Genomic DNA, 25,712 nt, shown 5'->3' on the forward strand with positions numbered 1-25,712 from the left:
CAGCGCATGTATGATGTAGCGCCGTAAGCCTGCTTCACAGGGAGCCCTTAAAAAGCCGGATGCAGACCCCACCCTCTCTGCTCTGCTCTCCCCCGACCCCACCATCTTTCCCTCTGTTCTCTGCGAGTGCTCCTTCCCAGGCCTGGTTCTCTTGTACCCCCTCCCCCCTTCCTCCTAATAAAGCTCTCTGTAACCAGGTAGTCGTGGCCATGGTGCACGACCTTTCCATGAGGAAACCAGGGCCGCCACCAGCACCGCTTATCATTCATTACAGTGGTTTTATGGGATTAACAGGAGGAGGGGACAGCCAGCAGCTTGGTGTCACCAGGGAAAACAGGAAATGGCTACAGGACCTCCCTCCCACTCCTGGTTGAGCAGGGCCTTGGGGCCAGGCACTGAGGCTCAAAACAGAACCCTAGTTCCCCCCACTTGAGAGCTTTTAGTCACACACTCTGCCAACCCCACACTTGACAACTGTTGAGGTAAGTCTCTACACAGGGCCACTGACACTTGGGGCAGGGGTGGCATCAAGCCACTCACCCACATCGGCACGTCCAGATCTCAGCTGGAGTCTTTCATTTTCTCTTCCGGAAAGGCTCCCCCCAGTAGTCTCCAAATATCCAGTAACATCTGTGCTGTCAGCACGTCATTAGCCGCTGATGGTAGGAAAGCCCTTCCTCCTTGCAAATCTCTCTGTAATCAGCCAAGAGACACCCGTGGAACAGTTACCAGGGATCTGACTTCCAAAGAGGCAGCTCCATCAGGCACCAGGACCTGGGAAGCCCGCTGCTGGAATAAAATGAGGCTCAGCCAATTTGCATTTAAAACTCGGTTAGAATGCCAAGAGCCTGCATCCATCAGCTAAGAACAAAAGCTAGCCTGACCTTTTACCACTCAGAATTAGGGTGTGTTGCCATTTGCAAATATAGCATCCAGCAGGAAATGCTAACCAGCCAGAAAGTGTGTGTGGTCAGATGCCAAGGAGAACTCTCACTTTGCTAGAGAGGTCAGTTAGCACTCACTTTGCCCCTAGTCTCTAGACTTCCTTCTCAGCCTTACAAAGACCCAGTCAAAAGACATCATTCTCCTGCAAGTGTAGAAGAGGAGCAAGTGAAGGGGGAGGTGGAAACAGCCCCAGGCAAGGGGAAAGAGACAAGGCCTGAGCAAGGGACACAACTAGATAAATACCCAGTTTAAGACTATTATCTCCTTTATTCAAAAAATAAATATTTCACTTTGAGTTAACATATTTCAAATCCCATCAAGCACAGAGAAGAAATGCTGTCCCCTGTAGTTGTGAATGAGAGCAGGAAAGCATGTTGTAGGAATGGGAGGGAGGGCGGTGCTGATTCCAACAGCCTCACCCAGAGAGTCCTCCACTCCCCGGGTGCAGCTCTGCATCGATTTCAGGGGGGAAAGAAACACACGCACACACACACACACACACACACACACACACACACACGCACACACGCACACACGCACACACGCACACACACTCTGCTTTGAAGTCTGAAAGGCACATGAAGTGGACCATCAGGTGTATGGCACATTCACTGATAAAATGCTCCCTATTCCCTCCCCCAAACAAGTAGAGAAATTTTAGTCAAGTCAAAGACCAGAGAAGACAGGGCACTCCTGCTTGGAGCTCGGCACTGTAGACATCTCTAGAGGAGAGCTGGAACGGAGGTGCTCACTCGGTGACGGCCGGGCGCGTGGCCACGTACACAAACACTACGATCAGGAGCACCACCACAGCCACGGTGGGCAGCACCACCGTGGTGATCTGCTGCCGGGCCTCCTGCATGGCCTGCTTGCGCTCCTTCTTGTCCTTGGACGTCTCCTTCTTTGGCTTCCCCTTGAGCTGACGCATCTTTGCTGGAGGATGCTGGGAAGATACGTCCAGAGAGGTCTCGAGGGAGGGCCGCAATCCTCTGTCCAGGCAGGGACCTCTGTAAGGAGAACAACTGTGATCAGGGAGGAGCGGAACAAAGGAAATACAGGAAATCTTAGAGCCGGGGAGACGGCTCAGGGGTGAGTGATAACACCACATACGTGAGGACTTGTGTTCAGGTCCCCAGTACCCCACGTGTCAGGCCAGGAATGGCTGCACATGCAGCCCGAGCACTGGGGGAAAGAGACGGGCAGCGTAGTCGAAACAGTAAGCTCCTGGTTTGGTGAGAGACACGGGCTCAAGGCAGGAAGAGAGCAGCAGATGAAGACACCCTGCTCTGGCTCTGGCTCCTTCTGTGCAGCAAACATCGCCCCCTGGAGGGAAGTGCTGTAGGATGTCCTGCATGTCTGCATGTTAAATGTGTTGCTCTGATTGGTTAATAAATAAAACACTGATTGGCCAGTAGCCAGGCAGGAAGTATAGGCGGGACAAGGAGAGGAGAATTCTGGGAAGTGGAAGGCTGAGGCTGAGAGATACTGCCAGCCACCGCCATGAAAAGTGAGATGTAAGGTACCAGTAAGCCACAAGCCACGTGGCAACTTAGAGACTAATAGATATGGGTTAATTTAAGATATAAGAATTAGATAACAAGAAGCCTGCCACGGCCGTACAGTTTGTAAGCGATATAAGTGTTTACTTGGTTGGGTCTAAGTGGCTGCGGGACTGGTGGGTGAGAGAGATTTGTTCTGACCGTGGGCCAGGCAGGACTGGAGAAAACTCCAACTTCAGGGAAACTCCTTAAGACTCAGGAAGTTCTAAGGGAGATCCATGAAGACTTGGTCAGGAAGTCCCCCAAACCGACCAGATGCGCAAGGCTATATCCCAAGGCGCTATAAGCAGTAAGGACTTCTGAGGAGACCCAGAGGAGCTGAACTGCCTGAAGAGACTGATTGACCTTAATTGTGGCAAGTTGGCAAAATAAAGGGAGGCACTGTGTCCCAGGGGAAGCAAAATGGGAATGCTCTAGTGGGTGGTGGGTGTCAGGATTCTGTATGTGCACAGCTCGATACTCACCATACCAGACTGGGGTCCTAGAGCGGAAAGGAAAAGTGAATACATGCCACCATCCCTAACCCAGAAGTTATCTCAAATTGATAATCCCTTTAAAATGAAGTTGGTTTCTTCAAGGGAATCTCACTGGAGAGATAAACTACTCTTAAGCATGTAGGCTGCATGCCAGCAGTAGATGGCCAGCAGAAAACAAATTCAACGGCACCTTTGTTTCTTGTCTCTTAATGTGTCTACGGCTTTAAATTTTCGTCACTTTTTTATTTATATATTTTTCTCTCTTCTTAACCCTATAGGTCCTTTGTGTATATATTGTGGCTTTCAGTTTAGTATTTTTATGGGATTCCTGAGTGTGCAAACGAATATTTTTCTGCATCTATATCTATTTCTTCGCATCTTTTCCTTTCATTTGTTCCTTTTGTCTTATTCTTATGTGTTAGTTTTTGATATTATATTATAATCATTTCTTAGAAGCCTGTTTATTTCTAATGAAAGATAGAAAGTGGGTGGATCTGGATGGGAGAAGTAGCGAGGATCTGGGAGGAGCAGACAGAGGGAAACCATGATCAGGATATATTATGTGAGAGCAGGATCCTAACAGTGGGTTCTTAGATGTGGGGCAGTCAACACGAGGAAGAGGCTGCATTTGCTTGTCAGAAGTCCAAAGGTTAGGCCTTATTGGCATATCAGATGTGGCCGGTGAGGACCTGGCAGAGACAATGAGGAGGACCCCATGGTCTGGAGACACTGGGTGTACCACCAGCTGGCTAGTGATACTATCATGAGAGAACTGACCAGAGGAAGGCCCAGTTCAGATCCTAGGAAGATATTACAGCTCTGTTCACACCTGCCCATGTGTAAGGATGCCCACTGGGTGTTTCTGTGGAAATATCCACGAGACAGCTGAGAGTCTGGGGCTGAGTCTGCCCACAGATCTTCACTGGGACTAGGGGAGGTCACTACAGCATAGAAGACAGAGAAGAGGACCTGGGACCGATCCTTGCTCACACACCTGCACCCTGGAAGCTGTGGGTCAGTAGATATGGAGAAGAGAAAAAGAAACTAAAGAGAATGCTCATCACAGGGCTCAGGAAAGCCAAGGTCACTGTTGAGAAGACCACTGAGACAGACATAAGCTGTGCCCATTAGTCACTGCACTGTGTCTGCTGTGGAGGATTTCAGTGGGCATGAGATGGGTTGAGACCAACAGTTGCATGTGGCTGCTGATGTCCCAAACTTTTTCTTACTTGTCTAATTAATATTATACTTCAGAATATAATTGAGCATGCTGATTCCTTCCCTGAGAGGATTTTGCCATAAAAAAAATAAATAAATAAATAAAAAATTGGCTAAACACATTCAATGCATAGCTGATGTCCATGTTAGTATGAACACTTTTATAGTCTCCCAAACTGTAAAGAGAGATGGCAAACATTTTGAAAAGCAAAGGGCAGACAGCAGGCTTGAAGTTCTGCTAGAAGACTGTGTGGCCAAAAAGGTTTTCTGATCTTATTTTAATAATGAGGGTAACCAGAGGGTGTTTTGGGGTCTAGCAGAATGGAAGAGAGTCCTCTTGCTAAAGGCAGGTATGGGAAGGAGCAGAAATGAGAACACACTTGCAAGGAGAGAGGAAAAAGCAGAGTAAAGAGCACAGGGAAGAGCTGATGAAGAGAAACAGGATCAAAGGTCTGCCCTGGGAACACAGAAGGGCCAGGTCTACACAGGAGGAGTCACAGGAGGGTAAGGTTTACACTGGACAAGACACACCCTGGAGGAGACAAGAGAGTGGGTCCACACTGGAGGACACAGGAGGGTGGGTCCACACTGGAGGACAGGAGGGTGAGTCCACACTGGAGGACAGAGGAGGGTGGGTCCACACTGGAGGACACAGGAGGGTGGGTCCACACTGGAGGACACAGGAGGGTGGGTCCACACTGGAGGACACAGGAGGGTGGGTCCACACTGGAGGATAGGAGGGTGAGTCCACACTGGAGGACAGAGGAGGGTGGGTCCACACTGGAGGACAAGAGGGTGAGTCCACACTGGAGGAGACAGGAGGGTGGGTTCACACTGGAAGACACAGGAGGGTGGGTCCACACTGGAGGACAGGAGGGTGAGTCCACACTGGAGGAGACAGGAGGGTGGGTCCACACTGGAGGACAGGAGGGTGGGTCCACACTGGAGGACACAGGAGGGTGGGTCCACACTGGAGGACAAGGAGGGTGAGTCCACACTGGAGGACACATGGAGGACAAGGAGGGTGGGTCCACACTGGAGGACAGGAGGGTGGGTCCACACTGGAGGACAGGAGGGTGGGTCCACACTGGAGGACACAGGAGGGTGGGTCCACACTGGAGGACACAGGAGGGTGGGTCCACACTGGAGGACACAGGAGGGTGGGTCCACACTGGAGGACAGGAGGGTGGGTCCACACTGGAGGACAGGAGGGGGGGGGAGGGGGGGTCCACACTGGAGGACAGGAGGGTGAGTCCACACTGGAGGACACAGGAGGGTGAGTCCACACTGGAGGACACAGGAGGGTGGGTCCACACTGGAGGACAGGAGGGTGGGTCCACACTGGAGGGGACAGGAGGGTGGGTCCACACTGGAGGACAGGAGGGTGGGTCCACACTGGAAGACACAGGCGGGATGGTTCTCCTACCCTGAGGGGACACAGGAGGGTTAAAACTGCACTGGAATGAAACCAGGCTCCTGGGGTTGTTTAATGGTTTTATTTTTGAAGTAAACTGGAAAAGTTAGCTGCAGTTAGGAGGTAAGTCAATGGAAAGGAGCCTTGAAATAATTATACTAAAAAGAAAAATAGGAAACATGGAAAAAATGGTCCACAGGATTGGCATTCTAACCATCTATTTCCTGTTCTTTGAGCATACGAAGGAGCCCGAGTGCTAGCCAGAGTGAAGGAATCAGGTGTTCTGGGCCAAGGCTGTACCTTGCAGACACGGCAAGACTTTGGAAATGGATAGTTTCCTTCATAAAGACGCTGAGCCAGCTGGCCTGCAGTTCTGAACTCTGAGAAGCATGAGGAGCCACTGTGGTTGGACAAGCTTCTGCCTATGAAACGAGTAGCCCCTCCCCTGAGGCACACAGAAGACAGACCTACAGAAGCTACTTGGTGTCCCCCGTGACACCAGCAGGAGCAGAATAAGGTGGGGTCAGGAACAGAGGCAGCCTTCACCTCTGGGAGGACCTAACTTTCCCAGGCCTCTGTCCTGAGGTTACTGGTATCTGTTTCCATGGTGATAAATGCCTTTCACCCTGATCTGGCTCTGATGTTCTCTGCACTGAACATGGAATAGCGCCCCGATTTAAATATTCCCCCAGAGCCCCAGCTTACCCGATGAGGGACTAGCACAACCCACTGCCAACCCACAAGCTTTGACTATGAGCCTGCACAGACACCACTCTCTGGACATACTCTACACCCTCCTGTCCTCAGCTCTCTTCAGAGCCACGTCTAAAGAGATGGACTCACCAGCCCCTTGCGGAGAAGAAGAGGCTAAGCGTGCCATTTCAGGAGGCTCCCCAGCAGCAGCTCAGGCCTGTCCTCAACCTTCCCCAGCAGCAGCTCAGGCCTGTCCTCACCCATGCTCTTACTAACTGCTTCTCCAATAGGATTCACTACACACATGCAGTTACGCTCTTTAATCAACTTTCTTTCCAGCTTGGAGGTCACAATGCACATACCTGATGTACCCAGTAAGACAGAAGCTGATGCTCCCAGTTGGTTACCCCACAGCCTCTAGCTCCCCTAACCAAGGAAACGGAAACATCACAAACACTGAGTTCTACCAGATTCTAATGGGACTTCATAGGCTATGTCCCACTCCCAACAACAGAAGCCCATGGCAACTGGCCGACCCTGGGACCTTCTAAATGGCCAGTGGGAAGAGACTGGAGGTAGGGGTATATGGATTTTTCTCTTGATTATAACCATGCAGTCTCCCACACATGTGCACATTGATGGGTAAATACATACATAATATATATATATATATTATATATTATATATATATATACACACACATACACACATAATATAACACACACACACACACATACACACATAATACACACACACACACACACACACACACACACACATATATATATATATATATATATATATATATATATATATATAAAATGTTCTAAAATGACCCCTTTTCCTCCCAACCAGAGATCATAATGAATCCTAGTAGAGAAACAGCCGGAAATAAGAGCCTAGTTGAGATTAGGGCCGAGCCTCAATTCTGCCGCATGCAGTTACAAGACCCCTGCGAAGGCACTAGATTTTTCAAGACCTGCCTATCCTCTGTACATGGGTATGAAGGCTGCTTTGCAGAGTTCCTGAAACACCAGAACCAACCTACTACCAGAAGTGCCCAGTGTACCCAATGGGCCAAAGCAGCACCCAGGGAGCAGCACACGGAAGCTTACTACCTGGAGGGGACGTCCTGTCCCTGAGGCTGGGGGAAGCTTACTACCTGGAGGCCTTACTAGAGGGGCTGTCCTGTCCCTGAGGCTGGGGGAAGCTTACTACCTGGAGGGGACGTCCTGTCCCTGAGGCTGGGGGAAGCTTACTACCTGGAGGGGACGTCCTGTCCCTGAGGCTGGGGGAAGCTTACTACCCAGAGGGGCTGTCCTGTCCCTGAGGCTGGGGGAAGCTTACTACCCGGAGGGGCTGTCCTGACTGTTACTACCTGAGGCTGTCCTGGGGGGAAGCTTACTACCTGGAGGGGAGTCCTGTCCCTGAGGCTGGGGGAAGCTTACTACCTGGAGGGGCTGTCCTGTCCCTGAGGCTGACACTGGGAAGAGGAGATCACTGCTTTGTTCTTTTTTGTTTTTTTTTAATTCACCACATAACCTATGGGAGACAGAACCCTCAGTGTTTTCTTTCCCCCTTCTCTGACATCGGCTGCTGGGCAGATGTGTTCAAAGGTTCCTGCTATCAAGAGCAGGCTCTGGAGAACACAGGTTACTCCCAACTCGCTCATCCCAGACCTACTAAACCCACTCCGCCTAATACTGAAGCCTGAGCATTTAAAACGCTGCCGAGGGACTGGAGGGAAAGCTCCACAGTTAAGAGAGTGAGCAATGCTCCTGCAAAGAACCCCAGTTCCGTTTACAGCACCCACATAGGGCAGCTCCAACTGCCTGCAACTCCTTCTCCAGGGAATCTGATGCTCTCTTCTGGCCTCCACACACATGCACACATGTGCACATACCATACAGAGGCACACGCACATAGTTTATAAAACCTTAAATGTAGCAGATCTCCAAAATGAGCTCTGCTGCTTAATACAGACCATATTTTAGTAGATTAGTGCCAAAATAAGGAATGTACTTTCATGTTGAAATGATAACATTTTGGATAACTAGGCTTAGATAAAGTTAACATCACCTGCTTTTTTTCTTAAATTGGCTCCTAGGAACATCTGAATTCCCTCAGTAGCTCGCACAACACTTATCACAGACACTGCTGTGCCTGAAAGGTGCTATAAGGAGTCCTATGCTCTGCTCCCCCTGGAAGTGTCAGCGACAGGGGCTTCACCCACAACAGTGACAGCTCCCCAGGGCTTTCACAGCCCAGTGCCATTGGCTCTCCCTGGCCTCCTCATAACAGCATGACCCAGGACCACCGGCACACTACAGCACCTATGCTCACAATCAATTCAGTACTTCCCTTGAACACTCATGGCTGACACACTACAGCACCTATGCTCACAATTAATTCAGTACTTCCCTTGAACATTCATGGCTGCTGACACACTAGAGCATCTGTACTCACAATTAATTCAGTACTTCCCTTGAACACTCATGGCTGCTGACACACTAGAGCATCTGTACTCACAATTAATTCAGTACTTCCCTTGAACACTCATGGCTGCTGACACACTAGAGCATCTGTACTCACAATTAATTCAGTACTTCCCTTGAGCACCCATGGCTGCTGACACACTAGAGCATCTGTACTCACAATTAATTCAGTACTTCCCTTGAGCACCCATGGCTGCTGACACACTAGAGCATCTGTACTCACAATTAATTCAGTACTTCTCTTGAGCACTCATGGCTGCTGACACACTAGAGCACCTGTACTCACAATCAATTCAGTACTTCCCTTGAATACCCATGGCTGCTGACACACTGGGGTACCTATACTCACAATTAATTCAGTACTTCCCTTGAGCATCCTCTTCTAGGCACTGTCAGCTGCTACAGCCCTTCCCACGCTTGGCCAGCTTTTGCTCACAACCTTCCCAACACTCTCTAGGCAGAAAAAATGGCTACTTGTCTGTGAAACCTCAGGACTCAGTTTATGCATTTATGACAGTACTCGCTGGTGGCCACTGCTTAACTGGCCAGGCCTCTGTCACTCACCCTGGACTTCTCTGGGACTGCAAATGAATCTTGGTGGCAGTGTTAACGCGCTGGGCTGTCAGGAAGCCCTGGGTGTAACAGGCAGTTAGCAGACATGTGCTGGATGGAGGATCATGGCTGAAGTGACGCAGCTCTTCCGTGAACTATCAGAACGGGAAGAGCTGCAGGAAGGAACTAGGTGCCACTCACAAGCACTTTTTCATAATTACCACAATCCCACAGGATTATTGCCACTTCTACTATGTTACATGATGAAAGAAATCAGATCTGGACAATGAGTTTTCCAAGTTCAAAGACGACGAGGGAACAAGCACAATGCCAAGTCCAGTGAACACCCACAATAAACATGTATGAAATATTCAATGCACAATGCCAAGTCCAGTGAACACCCACAATAAACATGTATGAAATATTCAATGAGCAGCAACTGACCGAGGATTTGAACTCAGAACCTATTCAAGGCAGCCAAGCCTCTTTGTTATCCGTGGGGCCACCAAACCACCAACTGAGAACAGTAGGTACTGTTTCCCAGGCACGCCCTCCATATTAGCACTCCACAAACATGCAACTGTACCATGCAGACAGAGAAACTGAGGCTAGGAGCTGCAAGCCCCAGGTGCCAAACAGGCACAGCTGTGTTTCCAACCTAGCTCTTATGGCTCAGGTGCTACTCCATGTAGCTGCCCCAAAATGGCCAGAAGCATCATCTCCATAAGACCATGGACCACTTTTCCTGTTCATCAGATTTCAAATCTGAGGCCACAGGAAGAGTGTGAGACCTGCAGGCTGTCTTACTTGCTACTGACAGAGGCCATCTCAAGGCAGGCTTGCCCTGATGTCTAGAACAATGTACCAGAAAGCTCTTTGCAAACTTCAGTTTCTAAAGATATATCACTTAACTCATTGCGTGCCCCAGCTTTCCATGTTGGGGCCCAGGCTGCACAGCTGTGCCAGGTAAAAAGCTGGGCCGCATCCTAAGAGAATGAGCATGAAGGCTGGGCAGCCCCAAACCCCTGAGGGTCAGTGCAGCTTTCTCTGCCCATCACTACACTGACAGGGACCAACAGCATGGAGCCGGCCAAGAGTTGGAGTTGTGCCCACCAAGCCCAGCCTGGCCTGGCGTCTATGTTACGATGCTGAGGACCATGGCAATTGTGTCCGGCCACTCAACACATGGAGAGTCCAGAACCAGGCCCGGGGCAGATGGCGGGCCTGTTCTCAGCACAGGTCTCTCGCACCAAGAAGGTCAATTATGGAGCTGCCTGAGACTAGGGCAGCCTTTTTCTCCTACTGTGACGGCTTCACTCCACTCTGACACAGTGTAGGGGTGAGAGGCCAGCAGGCTACTGGGGAGACTGAGAAAGATGGGGCACCAGACCCCCCCAGCACCTGCTGCTGACAGAAGTGCTTTCCTGGGAACACGCACAAGAACAAGGACAGCCATGCAGGTGTCCACTCCTCTGTCCCCTACTGCTAACAGGCCAGAGGTCTGCCAAGCACACCCAGACGGGGGTGTGTGAGTGTGTGTGTGTGTGTGTGCGCGCGCGCGTGTGAGTGTGTGTGAGTGTGTGTGCGCGTGTGTGTGTGTGAGTGTGTGTGAGTGCGAGAGAGAGAGAGAGTGTGTGAGTGTGTGTGCGTGCGTGTGTGTGTGTGTGTGTGAGTGAGTGTGCGTGCGTGTGTGTGTGAGAGTGTGTGTGTGTGTGTGTGAGAGAGAGTGTGTGTGTGTGTGTGCGTGTGCGCGTGCGCGGAGGGGATCAGAACTATAGACAGAAGCACACCTCACAGTGAGGGCAGAAGGATCAAGGAAACATAAAATTAGACAACACCAAGATCAGTCATGCCTAAAAGCAAATCCCAGAGCACAACAGAACCTGGGGGCTGCTGAACAGAACCAGCACGAAAATCCAGGGTTCTCAATAACTTACGAAGGTAGTATTTCTTAGCAACTGGGGTTTGCAAAGTGCTTTCCCATGCATTATTCCTCTCATCCCCACAGGCACTCTGTGTGGCACTTTTAACAAGAAAAGACAGCATACACGGAGCAATTAAGGGCATGGCAGGGTCTCAGCCCTATCCCAGTAATTCTAGGGACGGTGGCCCTGGCCGACCACTAAGCCTCTTAGACCTTCAATTACTACATTGTAAATCAGGGATAAAAATGCCTCTCATTCAAAGACTTCTTGAGTTGTACTATACATTGGGACAATGGCAAGGAGCCAGCTATGAACCACACAGGCAGAAAGGCTGCCCTAGGTAGGGAAACAGACTTCATTCACGGGGAATGTGAAAAGACCAGACAACCAGCTTCCAGGAAGCTGCTAACTTTCCAGTAAATGGTAGCGGAGGGATTCGGAAGAAATTGAGCCTGGACCAGAGCCTGGAAGAAGGCAAGGAATGGCCTGTTAAGATTTCTGGGATGACCTTCCAGGTGGGCAGCAGAGCAGTCGGCCCCTCTGGTGGGCATGTCTGGCATACCTTAGCAGGACACAGAGGCCAACCAGGTTGCAGAGGGCAAGAACGTATCATGCTGAGATCAGAAAGTGGGGGCAGGTCAAAGGCAAGATGAGGCCCCACGAGTCTGCTAACATTTTATAAGACCTCTGGGGAAAAATTCTCCAGAGGCGAAGAATGGAGCTAGGGCCTCAGCTATGGAACTAATGGAGCCTTCATGCATGGGACGGTGACTCGGTCTAGGGGAAGGGCAGATGTGGTCACATGCTTGGTGCACTAGGAGAGGCCAAGAGATTGGGAAAGTGCATGAAAGACAGAAACAGACCAAAGACTAGTCTGAGCAACAGACCTCAGAAGGGAAGACACAGGAGGTGTGTGGATGCAAAGAAATAGGAACCTGGACGTGTGAGTCAGCTCTGAGATCCTGTTAGACCACACCAAGACTCTGAGTAGGCAGCTGGACAGGGCCAGCCTTCAGTTCAAGAAGCTTTCAGTTCAAGAAGCTGGTCTGGATTCAGAAGATAATGGGAGATGAACTGTGGTTACAGAAAGCTCATGAGTAGGCCAAAACAGGGTCTGGGAATCAAGCCCTGCTGTCAACCAATGCTTGGATCTTGAGTTTAAAGGAACCAGTAAGAGATAAATGAGGATCAGGAAAAACTGGGTAAGATTAGTGTACCCTGGAAGTCAACTGAAGAAGGCGTTTGGGGGAGAGGGACTGCTCACTTGATGTGGCCACAGGGGGGTCATCAGAGCCTAAGGGCAGTTGTGGTGGGGGGCAGGGCAAGCAGGAAGAAGCAGGGAACATGCAGCTCTTCACAAAACCCTCAGCAGGCAATTACTCAGTGAGGACTCTGGGCACAACCCGGGTTTTGCCATTTGTTATAAGCTATAACAGGTATAAGCAGGTCACTTGATCTCTCTATGCCCCAAGCTTCTTACCTGAAAAAATGGGGTGATCAATTGCACCTGGAGAGCTAAGTGTGCGAACACCACCTGCTGCATATTGAGTACAGTGCAAGCATCCACCAATCGGCTCTCATCATGACAGGGCGTATTGATAAAGCAACTGTGCATGAAAAAATAATATGCATGAAAAAATAATATGGGAGGAAAACAACCAGCCCAGCAGGCAGGGAGAGGAAGTGGAGAAAAGTCACAAAACACCTGTTCAGGTAGGGCATGGAATTGCTAGAGGTCTGTGGTGACTGGTGCGGCACAGGACTCAGCTGGTTACAGGCCATACATCTCCAAACAAGGTGAGCCAGCTGCTACCAGCTAGAATAGATTCTCAATTCTACTATTCCCACTACGTCACAGTCCTCCCTTTTCAGCTTGAGTTATTGTCCCATTCCCCAGACTAACTTCCAATTGCATGCCTCTCCTGCCCAGGAAAAAATAATCTTGGCTCAGAGGTGTCTGGATATTGAAGGGGACCTCATGAGCACAGGTCTGTCTCATACACACCTCCTATGATCCAAAGCTCTGTGTACTGATGAAGGGTGAGCCGAATGTCAAAGCCGGGGCCTCTGAAGCAATGAGCAGAAGTTACAGGGAGCTAGGCTGGACCCCCAAAGGCAGGGAGCTCTCCATCTCTAGCCGAGGCCTAAGGAAGCAAAGGATGAACAGCAGGCTGCAGAGGAATTCTACAGTTGGGTCGAAGAGATGGCCCCCACAGTTGCTGCTGTCTCCTCTACCCTGGAGTAGTCTCTACTGATAAACAAGCTCCTCGGAGCCAGAAAGGACGTCACGTGTGTGAAGGTGCCCAGGAGTGTGACCAGCTCTTCCACACTGCCATTCTTTAATGACACCCTCAGCTTCACCCGCTGCTCAGTTAGACACTCTAAGACGCAGGCACGCCAAGGAAGACCGACTTCTCCCTGGCTAGCGACAGCTCAACTCTACAGCAGCTTAGAACCAAGGATCCGGGGAGAATCCATGAAGAGGTGCAGACCAGTCAGCTGCACTCAGTTTAAGACAATGTTTCTCTAATTTCTCCATCTGAAATGGAAGAGAGTGATCATCCTCCTTAAAGGCCAGGTTTGGAGCACAGTCAGCCAAATAACGAAACTTCATTTTGTCTGCTCTATTGTCTTCAGATGTCAAGGAGTCATCTGTAACATTAGCCTTGTTTGTGTAAAGTGTCACGCATCCTGATGAAGCCATCTGTGGCTCTCACTGACCCCTGACAACATCCTCAGGCCTCCAGCTCTTCCTGGGCACCAGGCCCTCATCCCAGAGACAAAAAGCCAATTTAAAGGTTCTAGAATTGGCCCAGGCCCCAGAACACAAGTAGGTAGTGGATCAGTGTCAAACAAGAGCAGTCTGGTTCCACAGCCTCTTCTTCGCTAATAAGCTTGTTAAGTTCTCATCCAGAAACTATCTCCATGTTTAATAGTCTTTATATGTCATTTCCCCCAGATTAAAACATGGTCCTCAAGAGGGCAGGGCACATCACCCAGGGCAGATGCACTATGGTGCACCCCAGATAAGAACAATGTAATTTGATCAGAACCGCCAGCCAATCCCTGCATTTCTATGGACAGATCTGGGCACACTCCACCATTCTTCCTAGACATGAACACAGCCCTCATGTTCTTACAGGCACAGACTTCATCAATAATCAAGTGCAAGCATCAGTGTCTATTGAACCTTTAAAATGAAAACTCCATCTCTAAGCTAAAGTATGGTAAGTAAATTACAGAGCCCAGCTGATGGTAGATACATCAAAGAGTGAGGGCTTCCTGCATTGTTCAAAAAAGAGTAGAAACTGCCGATCCCCAAAACTCTGTATGTGGGCCTTCCTCTCTAAAGAAACCGGGGCTCAATCCCCCTGCAGGGCTGGACCTGAAGTTGAAGACAGAGAAGTCACATCACTTCATTCATTTATTCAACAGCTATTTGCCATGCACCACTGTGCTGGGACCCACATGCACAGATTCACTCATAAACTCTATCCATTGTCTGGATGCTACCCAGCAACATCCCTCATGCCTGGTGCTGATTAACTGTGGTGACTGCGACGTGTGCCTAACAGGTCTAGGAAACAGTCACTAGTCAGCAAATACAAAGCAGCCTTGGTATGCAACGTGTCTGATCCTGGTGGTGGGACCCGGTCTCTTGGAACTCCAGTTCTAATTGAGGAAGACAATAATAAATAATGGTGTGCTGTGTGTGAGAGAGGAACAAGCCATGAGCACAGGAGGAGCAGGAGCAGACAGTGATGTAGGACTGACTCTGATTACAGAGGAGGAGGAGAGGAGGGAAGAGGGGGCCAGGAAGAGACAGGAGGTAAAGGACCTGAGGCAGGGGAGTCTGAAATGTGTCAGGTTCAGAAAGATGGCCACAGCAGCCATGGCAGAGGGGCTGAAGCGGCCAGTGGCCTGGAAAGCAGCAGGACTGGACAGGTGGGTTCAAAAGACTGTGAAAGCTGAGTGTAACACCTTGAGCCTATTATCTGGCTTCACTGTAGGCCCAGACTCCTGACAAAGTTAAAATATTCTGCAAAAGGCAGGCAGTGAACTGGGTGCTATAAATGTTTACCAGATAGTGAGTGTCCACAGGGCAGTGGTGTGTGTTCACAGGGGCAGTGGTGTGTCACAGGTGTGTGTGTCACAGGGGGTGTGTGTTCACAGGGGCAGTGGTGTGTGTTCACAGGGGCAGTGGTGTGTGTCCACAGGGGTAGTGGTGTGTGTTCACAGGGTTTCCTAGAGTGGGTCTTGAGCTGGGAGAAGGAAAATGCCTCATCAGGCAATAACCTTGAGCTACTAAAGTTCATCTGTCACTAACAAGTTGATATCTATTTGGTCTTGAACTGAGACACCATCGTTAGGGTTGAACTTGATGCTGACTTTCTAATGTGGATGTCGAGGGTGGGTGGGAGGTGGCATGAGGAAGCCACACAGAACAAAAGGCTTCTGAGCACCGAAGGTGGGTTCATCTCAGACGTCCCCGTATTCCAGGCTGGCCACGGCCTCGGTCCACTCAGGCCTCTGTGGAGTCACTACCAATAAGAACATTCCAGCAGCCTCAGTCAGGGAGCTGTATGGTCCCCGGCCCTGCCACTGCCACCCCACTCACCGCTACACACTAAGCCTGGACTCTGAAGTCACTGCACCCCGGATTAGGTAAAGCTGCAATCCTCACTGACTTTCGGTGCCTATCTGACCCGCCTCCCTGCCACTCAACTCCCAAATGTCGGGATCTCAATGGAGCAAAGGGCCATCTTCGCACTCAACCAGTCAGTCCTGTGACTCCCACTGCCGGAGCCACAGGGTGCTGATGTGGCCCTGGAACACAGCTCCTCACAGTCACCTGTCTGCACAGAGTGGGAGAACATTGCTACTTCAAGCTGCCCCATCTGACTGATGTCAGCCTGCTCCTCTTGTTACCACAGCTGGAGCCAAAAGCATGGACTACCCTGGCCCCACTTCCTACCTCACTTCCGACACAAGTTCTCTTCCTCCGGCTCCGCCCTCCCATACTGCTTTGCATGTCCTCTTCTCTTCTCTATCCCCACAGCCTTGAATTCAGGCTGATCTTTGTTCCCGAAGGTTGCCAAAACCGTTGTGTAACCTGTGTTTTCTCTCTACTCTCAAAGCCCTCGGTATGAAAACATGCCTAACCTCATCTAAAACCACTGCCCACACAGGCAGGGTAAAGCGTGCTATACCTGCCCATCCCCTCACTTCCCCTGACCAACAAAAACATACGGCAAGCTTCAAAATCACTGTAGCAGCAGATATGGAGATGTGAACATCTTCAGTCGAGGGGCACAGTTGACTCATCTAAACCTCATGCCTGCTTGAAAGTGTAGCCATTGGAAACTTTTTCAACACAAAAATATTTCTGGCATAAATATGCATTACTCGATATGCAGGGTTAAAAACCAACCTGTCAGACTAATAACAAGAAAGCCAAGTGAGCAGTAACTGATCATTAGACATCTAGATTCCCAGCAGCTAGAAATTGTTACAAATTCAGGATTTTGCTGACACGGCACCATTAGAGTGCTGTTTCCAAGACCTGAGGAAACTGGAAGCCAGAATGTCCAGGCACCGCTGCAGGGCCCTCCCTGGCGAGTAGTGTTGAGAGCAGGAGCTCTCCCATCCTCCAGGCCTGACAAGCAGGAGCTCTCCCATCCTCCAGGCCTGACACGCAGGAGCTCTCCCATCCTTCGGGCCCTCCCTGGCGAGCAGTGCGGCTCCCATCCTCCAGCAGGGCACTCGCTGGGCCACTGCATTCCAGCGGCACAGCATCCCTCACGGTTAAGTCACTAAACTGGATTTGGGCCTCACAAAGGGGAGTCCAGAATTCTGAGTCTCACACCCACAAGAACAGATGAAATGGCTGGAGAGTCAGCTCAACAGGTAAAGGCGCCTTCTGCCAAGCCTCACAACCTGCTTTGACCCCTGAGAACTGCCCAGTGGAAGAGAACTGACTCCCTCACGCTGTTCTCTGATCTGCACACATGCCATAGTACACCTCCACCACAAACACATACACACAATAAAATAAATACTTTTCTAAAAAAAGAATGGATTAAATGACACAGGATGGGAATAAGACCTCTGCCTTTGGGGGCAGGGTGGGGAGATTTTAAGAAGGCAGTCATATTCCAAAGAGGAATCTGACCCAGAACTCCCTAGCGCAAATTCTGTAACAATGTTCCTCTGGCTACAGAATTAAATGAGCCAAACTCCTTGTTTAACTCTGTCCCCAAGTAAGGTCCTCCATGACCTAGCTCCTACCCACATGCTGGAGCTCATGCCCCACCCCAACATGTCCCCAACAACCTACTTTGCCATCAGGACAGCCCTACGGACCTCCTACTGTCTGAAGTGGTTGCCAATGCCCCATAAGACCCACCATAAAGATCACATTACTTTCTGCTCTGAAGGTGAGGAAGGGCCCATCTCTGACATACACTCCACCATAGCCCGTGGCACCTGTGGATCTCCTGGGAGGCAGCTCTCCGTCATTTTTTTGCTATGATTCACCAGTCATAGTTCAAATTTAAGATCACAGAGCAGCTGTGTTCCTTAGAGGCTACACTGCACCAAAACTCCTGCTGTAATTTCACTATTCCTGTTCCTTACCTTGACCAGGAAGCCTGTGAGGATGAGGTGTTAGAGCAAGAGATGTGCAGGTAGACGTAAACACCCACCAGAGGAAGTTCAAGGTCAGATAAGACCAGCAAAGCTGCAGGGGAAAGTGTTGAACAGGAGGGTTGTATGGCCAGCTCGAATGTTCTTCCTTCCCTGCAGGATGCTGGTCTTTTCTGCCACAAGCCTAGACATATTCATGAGTTCCTGAGTTACAACGCTGCTCAACATTCCTATGCCAAGAATATTTAGGGGACAGGACCACTCGGGAGGGAAGGAGGTGTTAAAATGTCTTTTCACTATGTATCGGCTGTGAACTTATCAAGGTTCCAAATAAAATAATGATTCACCTCTGAGTTCTAGGAATTGAAATTCTGGGGTTCCTGGGAACAAATCACCCCCTGTTCCATGTCCCATAACACAACAGCCATCCTACTTACACCTTTGAAAGCCTGACATACTTTATTGCATTTGGAAAATCAGAGTCATTGCAATCTTCAGCCCACACAGTCCTCTCAAGTCTACAGGCTCCATCCAAGTTCAGTACTGTTAAAGATACTTCTCAGCACAAAGGGAGGATTGGAACAGAGACAGAGGGGTGCCAGGAAGCCAGCTGACAGGCCATGGCAGGCAGCTAGGAAACAGGAAGCTGGTTTGGATATGGGAAGGTGTAGATGAGGTTGAGACTTACTTTGAGAGAAGCGCTGAGACCTTCAGGATTTGAAGGAGAAAAGGTGACCGTGACCAGATGACTCTCCAAGTCTTTCTTAGCTTGAAAAGCAAAGCAAGTCAACTACTACACATCTGGATGAGATGGAGGGGAGAGCAGAGATCTGGAAAGAGCTAAACCATGACCACACTGAGTTCGAGGTGCCCTTGCCATACCCACGTTTGCTAACTGTTGAACAAGAAACAGAAAAAGCTATGGAGCACAGAGGCGTCATGGGGAATGATGGGCACCTGGAGGTAGTCTCATTGCCGACCCCTTCCTGTCGTCCTCTCCTCTCACAGTGACTGATGTGTCCCTGCCACCATGCCAGCTCAATAATGGAGTGCAACTAGTGAGACCACTTCACCCAGGAGGTGCACAGGCTGCCTGTTACAGCCCCAGCATCACAGGTACCCGAGCTTGAAAGTGAAGAAAACAAAAACCCTTAGCTAGCTAGCAACAAGAAGAATGGACAGAGAGAATTCATATGGAATTTCCTTCAACCATAAAGGACAAAATTATGTCATTTGCAAGAAAATGATTGCCACCAAAGATAATCTATTAAGCAAATTAAGTCAGTCTCAGAAAGGCAAATTTCAGTTTTCTCTCATTTGTGCTTCCTAGATTTATTTCATAGAGATATTTAAAGTGATGTCATATATATATATATATATATATGACATGAAGTAAAACTGTCCATGGGAAGAAAGGGACTAATGGGTGGAAGGGGACAGTAGAGAGATATGGGGGTGGGGGGGGTTATATACTCAAAGTACAATACTTGCATGAAAATGCCTCTATGTAACAGTATAATATATGATGGAAACATACAATAAAACCTTTTTAAAATTTGCTTTATGCTACAACTGGAAGTGTACAGCCTGATACATTCACTATTCAGATACAGCATCATGGGAGGTCTGCTGATTTCTCAAGTACTCCTAGTAAGGAGAGTGCTGATCTGTCATGGGCCCTGCAACTTACACCTTGCCAGCATGGTCCTGTTTAGAGACTCCTGTTCAGTCCCACGGGCAACTGGTATCACATACAGAGGAAAGCCTTCCAACAAAAAACCGGAAAGGTCAGCCTATTTCAGGAAACAATGGTTCACTGAAACTGCATCCTGCTCTTAAGCGAATCTGCCTCCTGCTGGACCACAACCTGGCCTCGCACCATGGCATCTGCTTTCCAACTTCCTCATCAAAGGACAAATCAAATGTCAGTTGACAATCTGCTTTCTAATTAAAAGTTGATTCTTTTCTTTTTTTAGAAATTGCATTTAACTAAACAATTCCACATGGCAATTCGGTGTGCAGTGCCACACTGATTGACAGAACCATTTGCAATTATTTAAAAAAGGAAAAAGAAAACACTGTCAAATGCGGCAGGATCAAGTTGATTGGACACTGACTTCCAGTTGACTTATGAAGTCTGACTATGCAGCATTCATACAGAACATCTGTACTCCCAGCATTTAAATAAGCCCTATGGGAGAGGGCACTTTCAAGGCTGATTGGAAGGTATCAGGGGGAGGACACTGGCTGTGGAGGAAAGGTCAGGCTGGTGATGAAGAACAACAGGGTTAACAGAGAAGAGCAACATTCCCTGAAAGGAACCTGAGGCTGGGAAGGGTGGGGCTCCAGGTTTCTTGACACAAGCAGCCTGCCATGGTTTCCAAAGAGAAGACTAAGATGCTCCAGGGAGGGAGAAAACAGACTACATCCACACTGTCTTGTGCCCTGGAGCAAGCTTTGAACTTCTGAGCTAGTTTGCTGACTTGGATTGAAAGGCTACCATATGCCTGCCTGTCCTCCAAGACCGCTGGGAGAAGGAAACTGCATGCTGTGTGTACAATTACCTGAAGTGGGAAGGCACTCTAGCCCCAAGAGACTGCTGTGATCACCACGGAAGGGCTGGCACTTGTCTACCCGAGGACAGCAAAGATAGGATAAGCCAAAGCCTTCTTTGGAATAATTGCAGATACAGAAACAGTTTGAGAAATGGCACCTACTGGCTGGTTTAAAGTTAAATGTTTGGGTAGGGAGACAGTTACTGCAACTGTCCACTGAGCCGCCTAGAGGCTCCCACGGACAAGGTTGGGGTCGGCCAGGCACAACCACAGTGACATTAAAACCTCACCCCAATTCAAAACCAGCCTCTGGGCAGACATTTGAGATTGATGAGCGAGAAGAGGCCAGGCAGCAAGGAGGCAGGCTTGCCATCTCCCCAAGGATGGGTAGTTTTTACCTTTTCTTCACACTCAGGAGCTGCTGCTTCAGTGATGGTGACAGTCAGCTGACTTCCCGTCAGGGTGACCTTGTGACTCCTGTGGAGAAATCAGAAGTGAAGGAGTAAGAGGTGTGCAGAGGTAGGCCACCCATCCTGACTGCCACCCGCACTGAGAAGGCAGACGCGTGCTCGCATCTCCAGCTGCCAGGGGAAGGACGGACAGTCCGCTGTCCTACGCGGACACAGCCCAGGTGGGAGCACTCCGCTAGCACTCCCAGCAGACAGCTGTGCTCGTCCCCTGCATTCCCGAGAGTCCGCGGCAACCTCCTGCCAATGGCAACCTCCTGCCAACGTAAACGGTGTGAGGGCATTCCTGTTTCCTGCGACCAACACAGTAAAACGAGAGGCCCAGGGCTGGATCCAGGAGAGGGAGTAGAAGTGGACAGTGAAGAAATAGCGGCTTCTGAAATAAAGACGTGAGGAGAAGGAAAAAGGAGGGAACAGCATGGGACTCACACCACTGTCCCAAAAGTATTAAAGGAAAAAGATGTCTGGGGACCCAGAGCGCAGAGCCGAAAAATAATTCCTGAAATCCAAAGACATGAGACCTCAGGATGGAGGCCCAGACTGCAGTAAAACACCAACCAACGTAAGAGTTCCACTGCAAACAGAGTTGGGAGCATCTGAGAAGAGTCTACACAGAAACCTGGAACCACCCTGCTGTCAGCATGCGCTCTCTACAGACACTCATCCTCGCTGACCTCAGGAACTCCTAGGAAGCTTTCAGTCTTTGAAACAAACAGACAAGGACTTTGAGACATAGCAGAACAGGACATCATTTCAAAACAGAAGGCCACTGGTCCCTTGGCAAACTCACACCCCAGTCTTAACTGCACACAACTTCAGAAGACCCGGGAGTGTCTAAACGTTAGCTCTAAAGTGATAGTGTTCCACAGGCCCTCTCATATCTCAGCTGCCAGCAGGAACACGGCAGGTGTGAGTCTTCTGGAAGGCTGCTCACCACACTCTGAGCAGCTGAAAAATCACATACACCCTTTGAAGCCACATTTCCATTTCCCCAATCCATGGTAGGGAACTGATCTGAGACAAAACAAAACTAGACAGTCAAGTGTATCCACAGTAGCCTTATGTGCGAGGTAAAAACAAAAAGACAATATTAGATAAATAAATGTGGTAGATCATAAATAAAATTTTATTAAGCCATTAAAATAAAAATCATGTTATGCAGAATTTTTAATAAAAACAACTGCATTTCTTAAGTGAGCTAGGCAATCCCCTAAGCATGTATTGTATATGTCTCCCCTCTCTGTCTCTCTCTCTCTCTCTCTCTCTCTCTCTCTCTCTCTCTCTCTCAACACACACAGAGAGACACACATACACATACACACCATCAAGGGTTAGACCAACTCAGGAATGCAGGTGTTTTATTTCAACTTTACAATCAAAAAATAAGTGGTTGAGAATCAAGATACATGCTCAAGGTTGTCTGGCTTGTAAGAAGGGGCTCTGGGATTCGAACCCACACAGTCCAGCCTCAGAGCCCCTCTTAAGCACTACAGATTGAACAAGAGCCCTAGAGATAGCAGGCCCCATCCTGAAAGTTGTGAATGTAACCTTACATGAACAAGCACTCTGAAGATAGCAACAACCTTGAGTTCAAGCTGGGATGGACTCCCGACCAATAGAGGCCACAGAGTGAGCACAAAGCCAGTCTGAGTGATTTAGTGATGGCCTAGCTCAAAACTGAAAAACAAGTTTTTGGGGATTTTTTGTTTGTTTGTTTAAAAGAGCACAACCTGGGGATACAGTTCAGAAACAGAGTGCTTGCCTAGGATGCTTGAAGCTCTGGGTGTGGATTCAAATCCTAGTACTACATTTAATTTGCAATAATCTGAGTAAGACCTGAATGCCACAGCTAACAGAAGCAAGGGAGCAAGGAATAGACCCCCATAGCTGGTTGAGGAATCAGTCCTGCCTGCACCCATTTGGGACTCTGTCTCTCGCAACTCCAGGGAATAAATACACACTGTTTAAAGCCCTCCATATACAGGAAGTCATTACAGCAGCTACAAGAAACCCATGCAAACACCTAGACTGTGCTGCCGCCAATCAGGAGAGAACACTCATGCGGTAAGCAACAAAAACCGAAATCAAAATTGATACACAATGATCTTAATTATGCATACAAAACACAGGCAAATACAACAAATGTTTTTAGTGATTATCCCTGAATAGAAACATGTTCAGCATTATGCTTTTTTTATATTTTTTCCAATTTCTATAATTAGTGTGAATTATTTTCACAAAGAAAAGAAAGGTTTTTTAATTAGCAATTCATGATCTTTCTGCAAATCTAACTCAAATACAAAGACTAAAAACCAGGAGGTCCAAAATTTCCTGATAATCATCTTAATTCAATCTCAGGCCACCACCTGAAGAAAATCAGCAACTGAGGCCCACCATGCTGTAAGAAAACCACCCAACCCTCAGTTTCTCAAAATCTAACTTTTCAGACTCTGGTGGGAGCAAAACGTGACCATAGAAGTTTCAGGCTTTGGATACCAAAGAGAGCAGAGGGTGGCATGTTTTCCTCCGTCTATCCAGACTTGTGGTGCCGGGGAGAGCCAGGTCAGGCCGAAGTCTGCGGCCACATGCCAAGAACAGAGAGCACCAGTGAAGGTAAATGTTTAATTCTCCGTAGAAGACATTCCAGAAGGAGACCTTCAACAGCAGCCTCGCCTCCTCACCCACGCCCCGACTCCAAAGCTGCTGTCACAAGGCTCTGGCTATCAGCTGTGCAAGCAGGCACACCAGCCCAGGCCGCTTCCCCGTGTCTACACCTGTGCTTTGATCAGACAGACTCAAAGTGCACACGGTTTCCCCCGGTGTGTGGGCAGTCTGGACCAAAGCAGACAGCAGGGTGTGTCTTTCCTACCTGCATGTTCTCACAAGATGGTGGAAACCGAGAGTAGCTGGTTCCCTCTAAACCGAGTCAGACCAGTTTCCCAGAATACACTGAGCATGTTACCTGATTTCAGAGCATGGGGACAGAGCAGGGAATGAGACCCTGGTGAGGGCATAGGAGATGGGGGAGCATCCTACAGTCCAGGTGTTCCTAAGTACATTTATGAATGTCTGATTGGCTAGGGTACATCACCTATAATGTCACATGCCAAAAAGACAAATTCAACACATTGCCTAGAAGCTGACTCAGCCTGGCATACAATTGACATGATTATCTGGATCAAAAGGATGCCAGCAGCAGTATCCAGAGAAAGACCTATGGGCAAGGCAGAGCTCTAAAAAACAGGATAGTTGAGAACAAATAATTTGGTATGGTATACCTCCTTACAAAGCATTCCCTCACCACCTACGTGGTGACTTCAGTGGTGACTTCAGTGACTAGCCAATGTGTGTTGGGGTCTCCCACTCAGCCCTCCACTTCACAGTGTACCAGTACCTAGTAGTATCTAAACCTATGAGATCAGGCAAGAACAAACCCAGGCAGTCAATTTTATCATCTGCTAAAAGGGAAAGGCAGGGCCTAGAGAGACTGTTCTTCCGGGACTGGAGTTTAGTTCCTAGCAACCATATCAGTTCACAATTACCTGTGACTCCAGCTCCAGGGTATCCAATGTCCTCTTCTGGCCTACATGCTCATAAATAAAATATTTTTTCCCAAATCCTTCTGTGCTTAACACCTGCTGTTATCACATACACCACCCCTCAAAAAAAAATTGCTAAGAAAACCCTGGAATACCATCCTAAGCTTTTCATCTGTTCAAAAGCCATCTATTCAGGCCTTACCACAAAGAGGAGGAGGAGGAGGAAGAGGAGGAGGAGGAGGAGGAGGAGGAGGAGGAGGAGGAGGAGGAGATCTACTTTCTCACACAGCCCAGGCCCATTTGCCTGGGGACAATGCCGCTCACAGTGGGCTGGGCCCTCCCACATCAATCTTAGCCAAGACAGTCCCCCACAGACATGCCCACATGGCAATCAGACAGGGTAATTCCTCAGCTGAGGTTCCCTCTCTCCAGGTGTGTCAAGTTGTGGCAACCAAGATGAACCGTCACAGAGCAAATGACCACCAGGTGGTCCTGAAACAGGACAAATGAGAAGCCTTGAGACCACAGCAGATTCCAGTCAAACAACCAGGCTCAGTAAGAGACTCTGCCTGAGTAAAGAGTGGAGAGTGATAGAGGAAAAGACCCAGCATCAGCATCAAGTCTCCACATTCTCTCTCTCTCTCTCTCTCTCTCTCTCTCTCTCTCTCTCTCTCTCACACACACACACACACACACACACACACACACACACACACACACGCACATACAGGTGTGCAAACATGCATACACATCATGCAAACACTGCACACACAAAGAATGTCTAGATATTATGAAATCTGCTTATTATTACATTTAACTTAATATTTTTAAGTCATTTCAGATTCTAGTTTATAAAAGTTTCTAGAAATGGTCTGTGTACATGAAAGGTATTCAGATGGCTTAGTTGGGGAAAGGCCTTGAAAACATGGACTCGGCATGGATCCCCAGAACTCAAGTTAAAGCTGGGTACAGTGCAATACGAGCAGCATAGATAAGCAGATCCTGGGAAGTGTGTGGGCCAGCCAGCCTGGCCTACAGACTGTCTTAAACAGAAGGCTAACGGGTACCTGAAGAACAAAAGCCAAGGTCACCCTCAGACTCGTGCACACAGACACTGAATACACAAGCCCTCTGCCGTATACATTCACACACACACACACACACACACACACACACACACACACATACATACACACACACACAAACACACACATTCACATTCTCACACA

At 49.0% G+C, this 25,712-nt stretch overlaps 1 protein-coding gene across 1 annotated transcript in view; it reads right to left on the minus strand.

Moving 5' to 3' along the window:
- Nucleotides 1-1,188: 1,188 nt before the first annotated feature.
- The window catches only part of Smco4 (single-pass membrane protein with coiled-coil domains 4), a 52,021-nt gene continuing 27,497 nt past the window's right edge, over nucleotides 1,189-25,712 (minus strand). The window contains exons 2-3 of the mRNA XM_037208223.1: nucleotides 20,876-20,954; nucleotides 1,189-1,952 (exon numbers count right to left, since the gene is read on the minus strand). Of these exons, the coding sequence (XP_037064118.1) occupies nucleotides 1,668-1,952; nucleotides 20,876-20,954 (364 nt within the window). The 3' untranslated portion in view covers nucleotides 1,189-1,667. The remainder of the gene's footprint in view (nucleotides 1,953-20,875; nucleotides 20,955-25,712) is intronic.

The sequence above is a fragment of the Peromyscus leucopus genome, chromosome 7, assembly GCF_004664715.2.
Source record: "Peromyscus leucopus breed LL Stock chromosome 7, UCI_PerLeu_2.1, whole genome shotgun sequence".
In the NCBI taxonomy this organism is placed as follows: Eukaryota; Metazoa; Chordata; class Mammalia; order Rodentia; family Cricetidae; genus Peromyscus; species Peromyscus leucopus.